General features: G+C 40.1%; 1 protein-coding gene and 1 long non-coding RNA gene across 2 annotated transcripts; both read right to left on the bottom strand.

The window, feature by feature from the left end:
• Positions 1 to 2,241: 2,241 nt before the first annotated feature.
• Positions 2,242 to 13,970, bottom strand: LOC5580059 (zinc finger protein 62). The gene is made up of 6 exons (XM_021843593.1): positions 13,778 to 13,970; positions 13,451 to 13,714; positions 8,564 to 8,955; positions 7,451 to 7,871; positions 7,194 to 7,390; positions 2,242 to 2,830 (listed from the first exon to the last, which is right to left on the bottom strand). Exons 1-6 carry the CDS (start codon positions 13,901 to 13,903, stop codon positions 2,299 to 2,301), a joined length of 1,932 nt encoding a protein of 643 aa, XP_021699285.1. The 5' UTR covers positions 13,904 to 13,970; the 3' UTR covers positions 2,242 to 2,298.
• Positions 13,971 to 14,137: 167 nt separating this feature from the next.
• LOC110674459 lies at positions 14,138 to 15,074 on the bottom strand. The gene is made up of 2 exons (XR_002498885.1): positions 14,618 to 15,074; positions 14,138 to 14,536 (listed from the first exon to the last, which is right to left on the bottom strand). It is a non-coding gene; the product is annotated as an uncharacterized LOC110674459 (long non-coding RNA).
• Between the last annotated feature and the right edge of the window lie 877 nt (positions 15,075 to 15,951).

The raw sequence follows: 15,951 nt of genomic DNA, 5'->3' as shown, positions 1-15,951 counted from the left end.
TAAATATGATTTTTCAACAAACTATGAATGGTTCGTCACTGTGAGTGTCGACATAAACTCTGATTCATGAATTATTTATGTTTAACATTTTTTTTTCTCAAAACACTCCTTTCTTTTTATAATTAAAAAAAACTTCGAATGATTCGACACTACAAGTGTAGACTTGCGAAAGGTTCACTTTATTCAACAAACTTTGGATGCTTCGTCACTATAAATGTCGGCATAAGAATAAAAGTGTTAGGAATGTTACATTTAGGTATTTGTTCAACAAACTTTAAATGGTTCGTCACCTCAAGTGTCGGCATAATTTTCCTCTACATAGAAATTGTTCATATCAAATGAAAATATTATATTTACATATAAGCATGTTTATATCTCACAAATAATTATTTATCATGGTCTGATCGCTTATGAAAGTGAATCCTGTGACCCAACGATCCTCCCCATTAACAAACATCCCTCCCAGTAACCTTTGTGGAGATTCAGAGGCAAACCCGGTCTCCAAATAGCAAAGGTTACACACTAACATTCCTTCCCCCAATTCCACCTGACTGCAAGGACGTGGCCGGCGCCGTTATTGACCCTGTATAAATAGAGGCACTGAATTATGCACACTGAAGAAGATTATGGCCAATCCTATCCGAACTTCTAGTTGATTCTTTGTGCATTTTCACTGACTTCGGTCAATCACGGAATAGCAACCATTGATATGTGTAGTCAGTCTAAGCTAAGCTAAAGAACCAGACAACCGTTTAAGCTAATGATGACCTATCGATCAAGTTTCGAAACGCTGATGTTTTGAAGTATAGCTTTAAAACATCTCAACCTTTAGATTAGGTTAGTCTGTACAATTTTATCGAAGACCATATACAATAAATAAATAAATCTCATATGGGGACCTTAGAGCCCCTATCCATCCCTACTTGAATAGTCGTCTTTGTAATCCCTTAGATACCTATAATGCAATCTAAGAAGCCATGCGAATTGCATTAAGATATTTGTGATTTTTATGGAAGCCATGCGAATTGCATTAAGATATTTGTGATTTTTATGGAAGTTTATCATAGCTCACGGCGAACCCCACTACTTCCTCTCTGGAACTCGTAGAGGCCTGTGCTGGGGAAGGAGATCCCTGAACATGGGTTTCCGACAAAACTAATTACATTAATAGATGCCTATCTCGTTGTAGCAAGAATGCGTCTTCCACAAAATACGTATCGCTCTAGGGGGAGGGAGGAGTAGGCTCAAGCGTTACGGGTTATACAAAAAGCGTTACGGAGGGCTGGGTGGGGGAGTTCAAAAATTGACAATTTTGGAGTTACATAATAAATGAACGCTGCCTAAGATGCACTTTGGAATTAAAAGTTCAGCATTGCACTTGAGGTCGATTTCTCTGAAGGTTGATTTTGCGGGCGATATCAACCTCATTGGTATCGATAGCAATGCTGTGGAAAAGTATTTCGTGCCTTTTGAAGAGCTAGACAACGACGATAGACTTGTTTTTTTTTATCACTACGGAGTCTATAGTTAGATAGAGGTAGACCTAATGGTGCTGAAGTTGTGTTTTTATGGGGTTGTGTTTTAAGTTGTGGAAGATGTTTTTATCTTGGAACACTTGTGACGTATCACGTTTCCCGTGAAGTGACGTGTCGCGACTGAGAGTAGGCCCTTTCACTTATAACGTAACCATCGTTGTATCTGTGTTTTCGGGCCTGAAGTACTGCGGACAGTTCGTACTTGGTGGAAAAATTGGAAAATGGTGTGTGACGGAAACGCATCAATCACGAACTATATCAAGTATATGAAGCAAATATAGAACCTTCCTTAGCCGAGTGGTTAGAGTCCGCGGATACAAAGCAAAGCCATGCTAAAGGTGTCTGAGTCGGTCCAGGATCTTTTCGTAATGGAAATGTCCTTGGCTTCCCTGGGCATAGAGTATAATCATACCTGCCACACGATATACGAATGCAAAAATGGAAACTTTGGCAAAGAAATCTATCAGTTAATAACTGTGGAAGTGCTCATAACAACTCTAAGCTGAGGACGTTAATGCCAAGAGGTAGAAAAAGACGAAGCAAATATTATTAGGAGTATAAAATGCGGAAGACTTCAATGAGCTGGTCATTTAATGCGAATGGCGGAAGAAAAGTTGGGAAAATAATTTTAATAATTACTCATACTTTGTTATAGTATAAGTGAATGATGTTTCGGGATGCCTTAGACAATGAAAACAAGCATCACTGAAATTAATATAAGATTTCTTACCTTGTTAAAGCACTCGAAACTGCAAAAATCAAGTTATCGCTTGTAAAACCGTTCCTCCACCTTCGCTGCCCACTGTTCAGCATGAGCCGCCTTCTTATGGGTGTACATATTTGAGTTAGAGTTGCAGGAATAAGGGCAGAAGGGGCATTCATAAAGAACCTCTCCACGGTGATTGGCTTCGTGCTCCCTGTGCCGAATTAAACGTTTGAATATTTTGCCGCAGTAGCTGCAAGGGTACACTGGCTGCTCGGAGTGATAGAACCGTTTGTGACTGGCCAAGGACACCTCGTTGGCCACTTCCTTGCCGCACACATCACACGTCACGGGGCCACCGGATTGGCAGCGCTTCAGATGCCGGGTGAAAGACTTGGCGTTTTTGAGCCATTTTTTACAGTGCTCGCATTGGCGCTTCAAACTAGCCGCTCCTTCCTCGGTGTGCGAAAGCCGATGCGCCTCCAGGAAAGATTTGTGCGAGAATCCCTTTGCGCAGATATCGCACACCCAACTCGATGCGGCACCATGTATGGCCTCCAGATGTGTTCGCAAGTAGGATGGTGCTCCGAAGCTGAGGAAATAAACCGTTGGAGGAAGTTTAAAGATAATGATATAGGACATAATCTCGATTCTACAACATTCCATAGAAAACCATTCTCTAGAATGATTCGTTTCTAGTTTTCTAGTAATCAAACCTTTTCGACTTGAAACCTTCCTAAAATCATCTGGGACACTTTTTTCCGTATAAACTTGTTGGTACATATGCTGTAGAATAATATATAATATTCGGGCTAGGAATATGAAGCAATGATTGGCTCAGGGTCATTTGGCATCCCTTGAGAAATCACTGAATGAATTTCAGGAAAAAATCTCACAGAGTTGCCAGAAAAATCTGAAAAGAATATTGAGGGATCTCAAAAGAAGTATCTGAATATATTTCTGAACAAATCTCTAGAGAATTTCTGAGGCTTTTTAGAGAAATCTGTAAACAAATTCCTAAAGAAACTATGCAACCACAAGAATTTCACACCAGGATTTACCGCCGATATAAAACAACGTACGGTACCGACGACCGCCCCGGTATGACCTAGAGCGGCTTAAGCAACCGGATGTCGCAGCTGCATACGCGCAGCACCTCGAGGCTGCATTACCGGAAGAGGGTGAGCTGGATCAAGCCTCTCTTGAGGACTGCTGGAGAACAGTAAAAGCAGTCATCAACGATTCAGCTGAGAGCAACGTCGGGTACGTGAGACGGAGTCGACCGAACGATTGGTTCGACGAGGAATGTAGGCAGATTTTGGAGGAGAAGAACGCAGCGCGGGCGGTCATGCTGCAGCAAGGGACTCGGCAGAACGTGGAGCGTTATAGACGGAAACGGCAACAGCAGACCCGCCTCTTTCGGGAGAAAAAACGCCACCTGGAGGAGACGGAGTGCGAGGAGATGGAACAGCTGTACCGGTCTCAAGAAACACGTAAGTTCTATTAGAAGCTCAACGCATCCCGCAACGGTTTCGTGCCGCGAGCCGAGATGTGCAGGGATAAGGATGGGAGCATTTTGACGGACGAGCGTGAGGTGATCGAAAGGTGGAAGCAGCACTTCGACGAACATCTGAATGGCGCTGAGAGGACAGGCAATGAAGGTCGGGACAGCGGAGGAAATGCCGTCGTCGGTAGTGCGGAGGATGGAAACCAACCAGCCCCCACTTTGAGGGAGGTTAAGGATGCCATTCACCAGCTCAAGAACAATAAAGCTGCTGGTAAGGATGGTATCGGAGCTGAACTCATAAAGGTGGGCCCGGAGAGGCTGGCCATTTGTCTGCACCGGCTGGTAGGCATAATCTGGGAAACAGAACAGCTACCGGGGGAATGGAAGGAAGGGGTGATATGGCCCATGTACAAGAAAGGCGACAAGTTAGATTGTGAGAACTTTCGAGCGATCACCATTCTAAATTCATTATTGTGTGTTGTTGTTCCATTGGTTAATTGTTGGTTTCTGTATCGCTTTCGGAGTTATTAAGTTTTTCGTCGAAATTGCTCCTATAAATTCATGCAACTTATGTATAACCACGGATCTGACTAAGCTGTAGTTTTTTCGTCAACGTTTCGACAGTGAAGCTGTTTTGCCGCGAAAAAGTTATAGTTTTTTGATCAACGAAACCGCCATGGAGTGCAAAAAGTGCTTAGCTCGAGTCGTAACAAAGGAAGAGCCTTTCATCTATTGCAACGGACTGTGTGCTGCGCTTTTCCATGCAAATTGCGTTGGACTGAACAAAACTGACCTTGCTGCTGTGTCACCTCCTAAACGTAACAGCTTATGGTTGTGCGATGATTGTTTGACTGAATTCGTGCATTGGAGAGCTAAACGAAACGAAAAAGCATCGATCATCCCAGAAGACGTTGAGCCGAAGTCCACACTCCAACGTGATGTCGATGAGCTGAAGGCAAAAGTTGACTCCATATTGACTGTATTAGCCACGAATTCAACCCGCTCCTTGGACACTGCGATACATCATTCAACGCCAAGTTCTTCACAGCAATTTGATGACGTGATACGGGAAGCAAATCTTCGCAGTGAAACCTCATGCGTAGCCAGTGAATTGGAACGATCGGAACTGTTTTCTAATATAATCGACCGAAATGAGAACTTTGCTTTGTTGTTGTCAAATATCGATAGCAGCGTTTCTGAACATGATGTGCAAACGATGGTTTCTCGATGTTTGGGCGCCTGTGATGCTGAATGCCAACAAGTGAAGAAGCTCGTTCCACAGTGGGCTGATACCAGTACTTTTGACTATATATCTTTCAAAATTGTTTTGAACCGCAAATATAAGACTGTTGCTATGGAATCATCTACATGGCCAAGGAATATTAAGTTCCGAGAGTTTAGAAGGCGACAATGCACATGGAAGCCTGATACGTTGTAGTTTAGTATCGTGAATTATTGCCTTCTGTATATGAGATTTGAATTGAAGGATTTTGTCTTATTATTTTATGTTGTTTGTTGATTTTGTATTATTATCAATAATGTTATATGCATTCAAATCGCTGTGTTTTAGTTATAAGTTTATATTCAATTAGACTACAATAAGTCCGTTGAATTAATTCAATAAAGAAAATAAATGCGGCCTACAAAGTATTATCCCAGATCATCTGCCGTCGTCTATCACCTATAGTAAGTGAGTTCGTGGGAAGTTATCAAGCCGGCTTCGTTGACGGCCGATCGACAACGGACCAGATCTTTACTGTACGGCAAATCCTGCAAAAATATCGTGAATACCAGGTCCCAACGCATCACTTCTTCTTCTTCTTCTTCTTTCTGGCGTTACGTCCCAACTGGGACAAAGCCTGCTTCTCAGATTAGTGTTCTTGTGAGCATTTCCACAGTTATTAACTGAGAGCTCAGCATGGTCAAGCTGAATAGCTGTGCGTTTACCGCTACGGCTATCTGGGCCCAACGCATCACCTTTTCATCGATTTTAAGGCGGCATACGATAGTATCGACCGCGTAGAGCTATGGAAAATCATGGACGAGAACAGCTTTCCCGGGAAGCTCACGAGACTGATAAGAGCGACGATAGAAGATGTGCAAAATTGTGTGAAGGTTTCAGGCGAACATTCCAGTTCGTTTGGATCCCGCCGGGGACTACGACAAGGTGATGGACTTTCGTGCCTGTTGTTCAATATTGCGTTAGAAGGTGTTATGCGGAGAGCCGGGCTCAACAGCCGGGGTACGATTTTTACGAGATCCGGACAATTTGTTTTCTTCGTCGGCCGAACATTTGAAAAGGTGGCAGACCTGTACACCCGCCTGAAACGCGAGGCAGCGAAAGTTGGACTGGTGGTGAATGCGTCCAAGACAAATTACATGCTAGCTGGTGGGGCCGAGCGCGACAGGGCTCGCCTAGGTAGTAGTGTTACGATAGACGGGGATACGTTCGAGGTGGTCGACGAGTTCGTATACCTTGGATCCTTGCTGACGGCTAACAATAACGTTAGCCGTGAAATACGGAGGCGCATTATCAGTGGAAGTCGGGCCTACTATGGCCTCCACAAGAAGCTGCGGTCAAAATAGATTCACACCCGCACCAAATGTACCAACAAAACGCTAATAAGGCCAGTAGTCCTCTACGGGCATGAAACGTGGACGATGCTCGAGGAGGATTTGCAAGCACTTGGAGTCTGCGAACGTCGGGTGCTTAGGACGATCTTTGGCGGTGTGCAGGAAAACGGTGTGTGGCGGCGAAGGATAAACCACGAGCTCGCCCAACTCTACGGCGAACCCAGTATCCAGAAGGTGGTCAAAGCTGGAAGGATACGATGGGCAGGGCATGTTGCCGGACAGCAACCCTGCAAATATGGTGTTCGCTTCGGATCCGGTTGGTACAAGAAGGCGTGGAGCGTAGCGAGCTTGGTGGGCGGATCAAGTGCGTATCGATTTGGCGAGCGTGGGGCAGAACCGAGGATGTAGAGATGCGGCCACGAACCGAGTATTGTGGCGTGAAATTGTTGATTCAGTGTTATCTGTTTAGATGTTAACTAAATTTTGAATTTGTTTATCGGCATATCGGTCTATTTTGCTCGAAGTAAGAGGGAGCATGGAGAAGAAAGCAATAACTACTAGATGGATAGGTACCGTAAGGGAACGGCGAGAGAAATTGGATTAGATGTTGTAGAGGGCATACCATATGAAACAGTATAACTTGAAACTTCCTTCCTTGTGGTTAACGTCCTGTTAACTAAATAAATGAAACAAAATGGAAAAATGTGACTTTCCTGATCATGTTGCTTAAAACAGAAACCTTGAAGACCTTCCATCATAAAGAGAGATTTGCAATAAAATAGAGACCAAGTCTCTGAAAAGAAACTTGCTATCTGGCTTGGGGAACGGTTTTCTGGGGAGAATGTTATAGAATCCATAATCTCAGCACACTTACGGTCTATCGCAATCCTTGCAGTAGTAGATCTTCTGCTCTATGGCAAGGTGATACATCAAATGGTTTTTCAGCAAGTATTCCTTGATGAAAACGGAATCACAGATCTCACATTTGAAGGGCTTCTCCGAGTCCGGCGTGTGAATCCATTGGTTATGCTTTTCAAGACCCTCACTGTCGGGGAAGGACTTTTTGCAAATCTGTAAGATCAATTTAGCTATTAGATATCTTATTTGGGGTGAAAGCGTTCAAAAACCTACCTCGCAGTGGAACGTGTCCGGGTTGACGTGCCGTTGACAATGTTCGTACAACTGTCGTTTTTTATAAAACCTTCGTCCGCAACACGTGGCATAGCCTCGATGATCGTGAACGTTTTTGCAGTGTTTCTCCAAATTGTAGAAATTTTCGCCCGCAAATCCACATTTGTCGCAGATAAGAGTGCAGAATTGACGAATCAATACATCGTATTGGGCATGTTCTTCTGGAGTTTTGAGCCTCGATGAGGGGCTTTGGGATGAATTTTCAGATATTTTCTTCGAAGTGTGGCCAGATGTTGGCCAATCTAATGAACCGTTCTCATCAGTATCTTCGATCGAGTCGAACATAGGTAGTGTTCCGGCGGGTACGCTTTCAGGATGATTTGCCAGAATGTGGTAGTTTAGTGAACGACCTGAATCGAAGCTAAACAGAATTAATTAGCATTAAATTTTATGATGTTTGTAGTTTGACCATAATGAGTTATTCTCATCTGTATTAGCAGATATTTCAAAAAGAAAAAATGCTACAGGGATTCATCAAAATAATATGCCAAATAGTTTTTGGATATTATCCCAGGATTTTGTTGGAAATTTAATTTTAGCTTCTTCAAAGAAGTTTGCAGAACACCTCCGATAATTGGAATTTATTTAGCAGTTTCCCCTGTCTTTTTTTCGAGCATCCCTTTCCGAATCATTCCAAAAATTACTCCAGGTATCAGGTTTCTAGGGATATCTGCAGACATTTCTAAGTATTCTTACATTTGTGAAGAAATCTCTTCAAGAAGAGCTCATGCAGAATTCATTGTTACTATTATAGAGGAGTTTCTAAAGAAATCCACGGAGAAATTCTTACATAAATCTCTGTAGTGATGATGTGAAAAAATGTTAAATGCTTGGTTATAATTGGTGTAAATTTTAAAAGAATCCCAGAAGATATGCCGGAGAATTTATGTACAAAATACTAATAGAGTTTTAGTCATAGATATTTCTGAAACAATGTGTATGAATTTCATTAAAAATATTCAGAGAAATTCTTCCAGAAGGATAAATTTAAGGAAAATTTATACCAACTCCCCCGCTAAGCTGCTGGGAAATTGCTGTGATCTTAATACTTACTATTTGTTACATTTATCGCAGCAAATGTTCAGGTTCTTTTTCTCGTGCCAGGTCTTGTGTCCGGACAGTTGCCATTCGTAGGCAAATGCTTTCTCACATAGATCGCACTGGAACGTTTTTTGGGACTCATCTGAATGGGTCAGCACTTTGTGCATTAGTAAGCCTTCTTCCTTCCTGAATGACCTGTTGGGAACACAAAGGTCGCACTGGAACGGTGACGTATTTTTATTCTGCCCAAATGATTTTCCTTTAGATCTAACGCGTCGCTTTCTCCGAATTTTGTTATCTTTCTCAGACGATTTCGGTTTGTCGTTGTCATGACGGAATCGTTTTGCTAAAGGTACAGTTGAATCCTCCTCTGAATCATCGGTGGTTATCGACTCATCTACAAACTGGAGCAAGATTTTCGTTAAAACTACTCAAATGATGATTAATATATAGGATGGGAGGGGGCAAGATGAGTCAGGGGTAGAGTTACTGTGCACGTGCTGTAGCCTTAGGTGCAGAAGCCTCATTGCTTGTAAGCGCACGGGAGCGCTGTACATCGTGAGACCTTTTTTGGTGCGCCTCATTTTTCTTGAGATTTGTCTCACTGCGGTCTCATGCGCTCCGTCACATGTGCTGTTTAAAATTCAGCGCAATAATTGAAGTGATTACAAAAGTTTTCAACGAGGATCGAAATTGTAACTTTTGAATTGCGAGTCTTCGATCATATCATGTAGGCCATCTAGACACCTGCATAATGAGGCGAAAATAGCTGTAGAGGCTCTTCGTTACTAAGCAGTTGTTTCACAACTTGGATACCGATGGCGAGCCATAGAGCCGAGCAGCGCATGTGACGAGTCTCCCCGAGAGCACATCACCTAGCGCGCGCTTTTAGAATTTTCGTGAGCCTCCATCTAGCGCAGCACACTAGGATTCCGATGTGCTGAGAGACGGTTTGGTTGGAGGCTCGTCAGTACATTTATGTGCTCCTGAGAAATATGTAACTCTAGTCAGGGGGCTTGATAGGTCAGTGTTACTGTGAAACGCATTATGTATATTTCGGTTACACAAAAACAAGTCATGTCTAGTACACGACACTGAAGTCGGCCTTACAGTTGAGGTCGAAATACGAGTATCTGTCTAAGGATACAAACTCTAGTGGTATTAGAACTAATTTCTGGTTTCATTCACTTATAGGCAGTGAATCAATTGTCAGCCAACACGCAGCTACAACATTGTCCTCTCCTATTATTGATTCGCTGGTGAAAATTGATGAATAGAAATCGATCACTGCAGTGAAGGTGCTGGTAGAAACTGAGTCCCTTCATTTTTTTATTTTTTGGAATTTACAAGTGCACGAATGCGTTTTGTCAAGATTTTTTTTTCTGGGATTTAATCAGAAACTAATTCAGGTGTTTGCTCAAAGAATACATATATTGTTCCTTTAATGACCTTCTTAAGGAACTCCTCCAAGACATTAGTTCAAGATACCTTCAAGAATTAAACCTGGATTTTTTCATGGATACTGCCAGAAATTACTCCAGAGACTACACCATGAGTGCCTTCAGGGATTCCTACAAAGATTTTTTCACAAATTCATCCAGTGATTTTTTTTTATCGATTATGCTAGAATTTCTTCTAAGATTACCGTTTAGGTTTAGGACATTTTCAAGAACTCAAGCAATAATTTCTCCGAGTTGCCTCTACTGATTTCTAAGGATTTGCTCCAGAACCGCCGTTGTTCGAAGATTTCAATCCATAATTTTTCTAATGATACCTTTAGAAATTATTCAAGAGATCCTCTCATGATTATTTTCCTAAAAGTCTGCCAGAAACTCTTTGAGAAACTACAGAAGGAAGTTCTCAAACAGTTAAATCCTGGATTCTTCTAGGGGTACATCCGGGAAGTATCACAAAAACAAATTCTATAATAATCTTTACACCAGAGATTGCGTAGAAATTCCTGATGAACAAATAAGGAATTGAAATCCTATAATAATCTATGGTGAAAATAGTGAAGAAATTTTCATATGGAGATGAACCAGCCCTGGGCTGAAAATCTCCTTAATAAAGATAATAATAATAATAATAGTGAAGAAATTCCTGATCTACTTGCGAGGATCTACAAAAACCTCCTTAACTTCTGAGGATGTTTTCTAAGGGAGTTTCTAAGATAATTCTTGAATAAATAATAAATTGGCTTTGGCTAAAATCCTGCATGATTTTATAGAGGCATTCCTTACAAAACAATCAGCACAATCCCTGGGGAAAATTGAATAGAAATGGTCGGAATAATTGCTGATGTGCAACCTCAAATAATATGTTGAAGAATCCATCGAGTTTTTTCTTGGACAGATATCCGTGAATCAATTAAAAGCAATGCAATGATGAAATGTTGGACAAATTCTAGATGAATTTCAGGAGAAACTTGATAATAGACTTGATTCCTGGAAGAGAGTTTGACAGATTTCCAGAAATAATATCTGGTATAATTTTGGAGTAATTCCCGAGATAAACCACAGCTGAATTCATAAAGGAATTCATTTGAAAATGGCTGAAGAAATAACTAAAACATTGGCGTGGGAAATCCTGGAGGATTTTTATAGGGGTTCCTTAAGGTGAAACATACCAGAATCTAAATATGGCCGCCACAATGGCCGACTTATGCCCCTACTCACGTTTTCAAAGGCACTAAACTGGAGAAATAGATAGCTAACGTTTCTGATCTTCTTATTTTAAGCTTTCTGCTAGTGCACAAAGTCAACATAAAAAGTGCACTGTTGTTTGGTGCATTCTTCTCCAGATGTGTGCCTTTGAAGTTTTAGTGGAATTTTAGAAGTTGATTCTAAACTGTTTCACCTTAAAAAATCATTAACAAATCTCTTCAAAAACTGTTGATAAAGCCTTTTGGATTTTGTTGAAAGAACTGCATTAGCCGCAGATCCGAAAATAGAAGGAAATGATTACTTGATTTTAGATACCATTTTGGTTGAAAAAAAAAGATACTTTTTAGAGACCTTCCATTAAAAAAAAAAGTTTTCCCGGCCTTTTAACGAGAGTAACTTGAAAACGGGATACCTCTTGCCTGAAAAAAAGAGACCAAACCGGAACCGAGGAAACAAAATGGATAAGTCTCCCTTGGGCTTCGTGGCCGTGTGGTTATCGGCGTCAGTCGTTTAGGCATATTGTGCCACGAGGTGTGGGTTCGATTCCCGCTTCAGTCGGTGGAAACTTTTCGTTAAACGTTAGTGATGTTAGTGATCGTTCAGTCTGTGCGGCCTTTGGCTAAAGACGGTGTAAATTGTTTTTTTTTTCTCGGTCAGCATTCAGGTGGTAAGTTCAATTCTTCATAGAATTACTTTAGAAATTCCTCCAGTATTTCTTTGAGATTTTCTCAAGGTAGTTTTCACAGATTTTTTCCAGGTCTTCTTCCAGGATTTCTTCCAAAAATGTCTCTAGACAAATCTAGTGGAAATTTTTCAGAAACACCTCCTGTTTTCTTGAGAAAGTTCTATAGAATTTCCTAGATAAATGGTTAAGATAATTGAAAAACAAAATCAATCGAATCTCTGGATAATATCCCACAGGGTTTTCTGAAGGTATTCCACGAAAAACATCGAACGAAATCCCCAAAGAAATTTGTGTAGGAATGAACGGAAGGATTACTAGAAATATTGCTGTAGTATTAGCTTTTGAAGAATTCATGGGGATTTTTTGAGAAATGTTTGGAAGAACGGCTGGAGTGATCCTTGGATGAAATGCTGGAAGAAATCCTAGAAAAAATCTACTTCTTTAAATAATCCCTCGAGGAATTTATATTATAGGAGTAAATGAATTTTTAAAGGAATCCACATGAACAGGTGGATAAATTCTTGTAGAGTTTGATGTAAAATCCTTAAATTATGTTTTACGAAAACTCTGAAATGAGTCATTGTAGATTTTCTCGGAAGAAATCTGTAGGAATATATCTCGAAATATCTCCTAGAACCTAGAGTAACAACTGGGGAATTCAAATAGATGATTAGTGTTAAATATCCGGAGGAAATTAAAGGATGGCTTTTAGGAAAAAAAAAAAAAAAAAACAAATACCAAAGGAAATGACTGGAGGTGTAGCTCTGAAATGCTCAGCTTTGCTCCTGGAGCAAATTCTAAAGAATTATTTGAAAAACCAGCTGGAAGAATTTGTGTGAGAATTGGTACAGACATTTAAAAAAGAATCTCTGGAGAAATTGCTGTAGGAATCCCTGAATGTGATCAAGATGAAATTTCTGAAGAAATCACTAAAACCATTATGTACTTCAGACACGAATGCCATGACAAATGGTAAAGTGTCTTAAATAAAACATAATAATAATAATAATTATGTACTGATGCTTTTCCTCGAGGAATATGAGAAGAAAATGTTGAATAATCACGTTACAGTCTCTAAAGGTTACTTTGGAGGGTGTAGAATTTTGCATCAGGATGCTTTACGAGACCATTTTGGTTAAAATGAAGACTTTAGAAACTTCTATTAAAAATAAAGACTTTTTAGAGACATGCATTGAAAGACCAAGTCACTAAAAATAGACTATCAGCCCTGCAGTCACGCCCCTTTTTATATTGAACGCAAGATTTGATTCTATCTGATCGATTCTATTCTGATCTTTCTCTAGAAAGATTTAAATTTATCAAAGGTTGACTGACCCATTTTGCCCCTGGGTTATATAGTTTAAGAAACCATTGTTAAAACTGCTCCTCAAAATAAGTGGATATCCAGGTTTATGACCTTTCATTCGTTTCTAACATAGCATTTGCGTATGTGAGAGTCTAGAAAGGAAAAAGGTCAATATTCGATTTGTATATGGAAAGATTATTTCCTCAAGTGGCCCACCTGGCCCATCCTTACCCTAAATCAATTACCTTTTCCTCGATTTTCGTGTCTTCATCCCTCTGCTGGTATTCCGAACCACCTTCGTTCTGGGTTATTTCCACCTTGACCAGTTCGGATGCGAACAGTTCCTGCTGTAGTCCTTCATCTTCGAATGCCGCTTCTTTCTTTACAACAGCTCTACCGGAAAAGTGCTCGTGGTTCCACGCCTGTTTCACTTCACAGTAAAATTTGTGGAAATCGTCAATCTTCTCCCAGCAACTGGTACAGAGGACACGATCCTCATATTGATCGGCCTTCAAAGAGAAGCAAATCAAAACATTGATTGTAAACTGTTAAATTTTGAATTCATAACCAACCTGAAACCAGAAATGGCTAGCAACGATATCGCCGATATCCTCAACGGCGGTGGACGGGTCCGTTATCCGGAGGAAATTGTCCGTTTTCCTCCGGCAAGTGAGACAATCCTCGAGAGCTTCGGTCATCTTTTCCTTCTGAATATGTTTGTTGATGGCGATGAAAGCCACAACACTAAAAATTTCATGACATTTTGAGCAGTGATGCCTGCTTCGTTTATAAGTCATGGAACTCAACTTTTGCAACTCATATGGAACTCACGGACCCAGCGTTAAAAAGATGACTACGCGCTAAAACAATCTACCTACACTCAAAATAATCCAAACGTCATTGTTACGTGAAAACATACGTGGTTTTTTTTCCATCGCACTTTTCACGTAGCTCTTACGGGAATCATAGGTGAAGAAGAATGAACCGATGAACAAATGAACTTTTTTTTATTGCACCGGAGCACCACGTAAGACCTACGTGTTTTTGTCGTATTATTCATCAAGGGATTTGATGATACCTAAAATATGCTTCCTGTGGTATTAAAATAAATATATCAATTTAATTTGCTTTGCATTGTATTTAGAATATGCATTGTTATTCCGGGTGAAAATATATAATGTTTTATTAGATTCAAAGAGGCACAACAGTTTTATCAGCGAACTTGTTGCTATTTCGAATCAACTGTACATAGAAGTTGTTGAATGGGTGTGGGGTTTGGCATCGATGCAATTGGAAACATATTCTTTAGCCGGTATTTGCAGCCATCGTTCCTGTACGAATAGAAGAATGCCGCAAGAAACATAGATACAACAAGAACATTGAATAATATGCAATATAGAAAATTCACTTACGCTTGGCTTTCAGCAAGAGAGGAGATGGGTCATCCAGCACCAAGTCCTAAGCCTTGCGTTCATCTGATAATATTTACAAAAGCGATGCAATTTTGAGAACTGGTCTACTGGTGCTGCTTTACAAAAAAAACTATCTTTATAAACGTCCTAAGGACAGAAACGAAATTCGCCTCCAAATATTGCTCAACGTATGAAGTTTGTTTTCCTACTGACGCCATTTTAACACTTCATCACAACACAGAATGAATTAGACAGTGAACACGATCAGAATGAATCAAGGCAAGTACGTTATTTTCACGTAAGATGGTTAGGTGAACCGCAGTGAAAATTATCGAAGCTTCATTTCATGTTTATCTGTGGTTCGGTGCATGTTACCTTAATCAGGTAAATTCAAGCAAAATGAATTTTTAGGGATCTACGTGTTTTTTCACGTAGCTATGACGTTTGGATTTTTTTGAGTGTATATTTTTATTTTATTTAATTCACAAAAAAATTAAGTAAAGATTATTCTTTTCTTTTACCGTAAAACGGGGTAACTTTGATAATGCGGGTAACTTTGATAATGCGAGACTCTCAACATACTAAACGAAATAACAAAGTTCCTGTTAATCTGTTAAGCAAAACGAATGCAACAGTAAAGAGTATTAGTATGACACTTCATGTTAAAGCTATTTCCGTTGGAATCAAGTACATTTGAGGATTTATATGCAAATATGAAAAATTTATAAGATTTTAGCAATTTTGAAATGCTCTCAAACAATCTGTTCTACGATCACTATTTGATGAAGTCATAATGAATTCGTCACTTATACTTGATAGCCTAGTTATAGTAGAACTCGAATTCGGTCTCAAAACTCTTAGCGAAAACTATTTTTACAAACTGGGACCATTTATGTAATCTAAGTCAGAAATTTCCATATAGCGTTAAACGCCTAAAGATATGCAACGCCCTACAAATGTTCTGTAATTCATTCAATTTTGTTCGAGTGATGCTCCATTATCAAAGTTACCCCAAAACAGAAAACCAACTTTCGATTATATGAGAAATTATATATCCATTAAGAATAAATCTTTTGGAAATCTAACAACTGGAATCGATAATTAGGATACCAGTACTTGTTTTAAAAATATGAATTAAAATTCTTTGAAACAGCATGTATAAATATTCAAGTTTTCTTCGAAAAAACTATCAAAGTTACCCCGTTTTACGGTACTCAAAATCTCTCGGTAGAATGTTGCCAAAAATAGAGAGAGGGAACTCCATCTACCTAATGGGGGTAGTTTGGCCCTGAGAGAGACTCGAGAAGAGGAAAAATATCAATGGATCGATGCAC

The sequence above is a fragment of the Aedes aegypti genome, chromosome 1 (assembly GCF_002204515.2).
Source record: "Aedes aegypti strain LVP_AGWG chromosome 1, AaegL5.0 Primary Assembly, whole genome shotgun sequence".
Lineage (NCBI taxonomy): Eukaryota > Metazoa > Arthropoda > Insecta > Diptera > Culicidae > Aedes > Aedes aegypti.
Note: the sequence above shows the minus strand (reverse complement) of the source record. Positions and strands in the feature narration are given on the sequence as shown.

What these genes read in the sequence shown, in the direction of transcription:
- LOC5580059 (XM_021843593.1), bottom strand. Translation starts at nt 13,903, where the DNA reads ATGACCGAAGCTCTCGAGGATTGTCTCACTTGCCGGAGGAAAACGGAC. An exon ending in CTAGCCATTTCTGGTTTCAG is followed by an intron (nt 13,715 to 13,777) that starts GTTGGTTATGAA and finishes TTCTCTTTGAAG; the next exon opens with GCCGATCAATATGAGGATCG. An exon ending in TGCAAGGATTGCGATAGACC is followed by an intron (nt 2,831 to 7,193) that starts GTAAGTGTGCTG and finishes TTATTTCCTCAG; the next exon opens with CTTCGGAGCACCATCCTACT.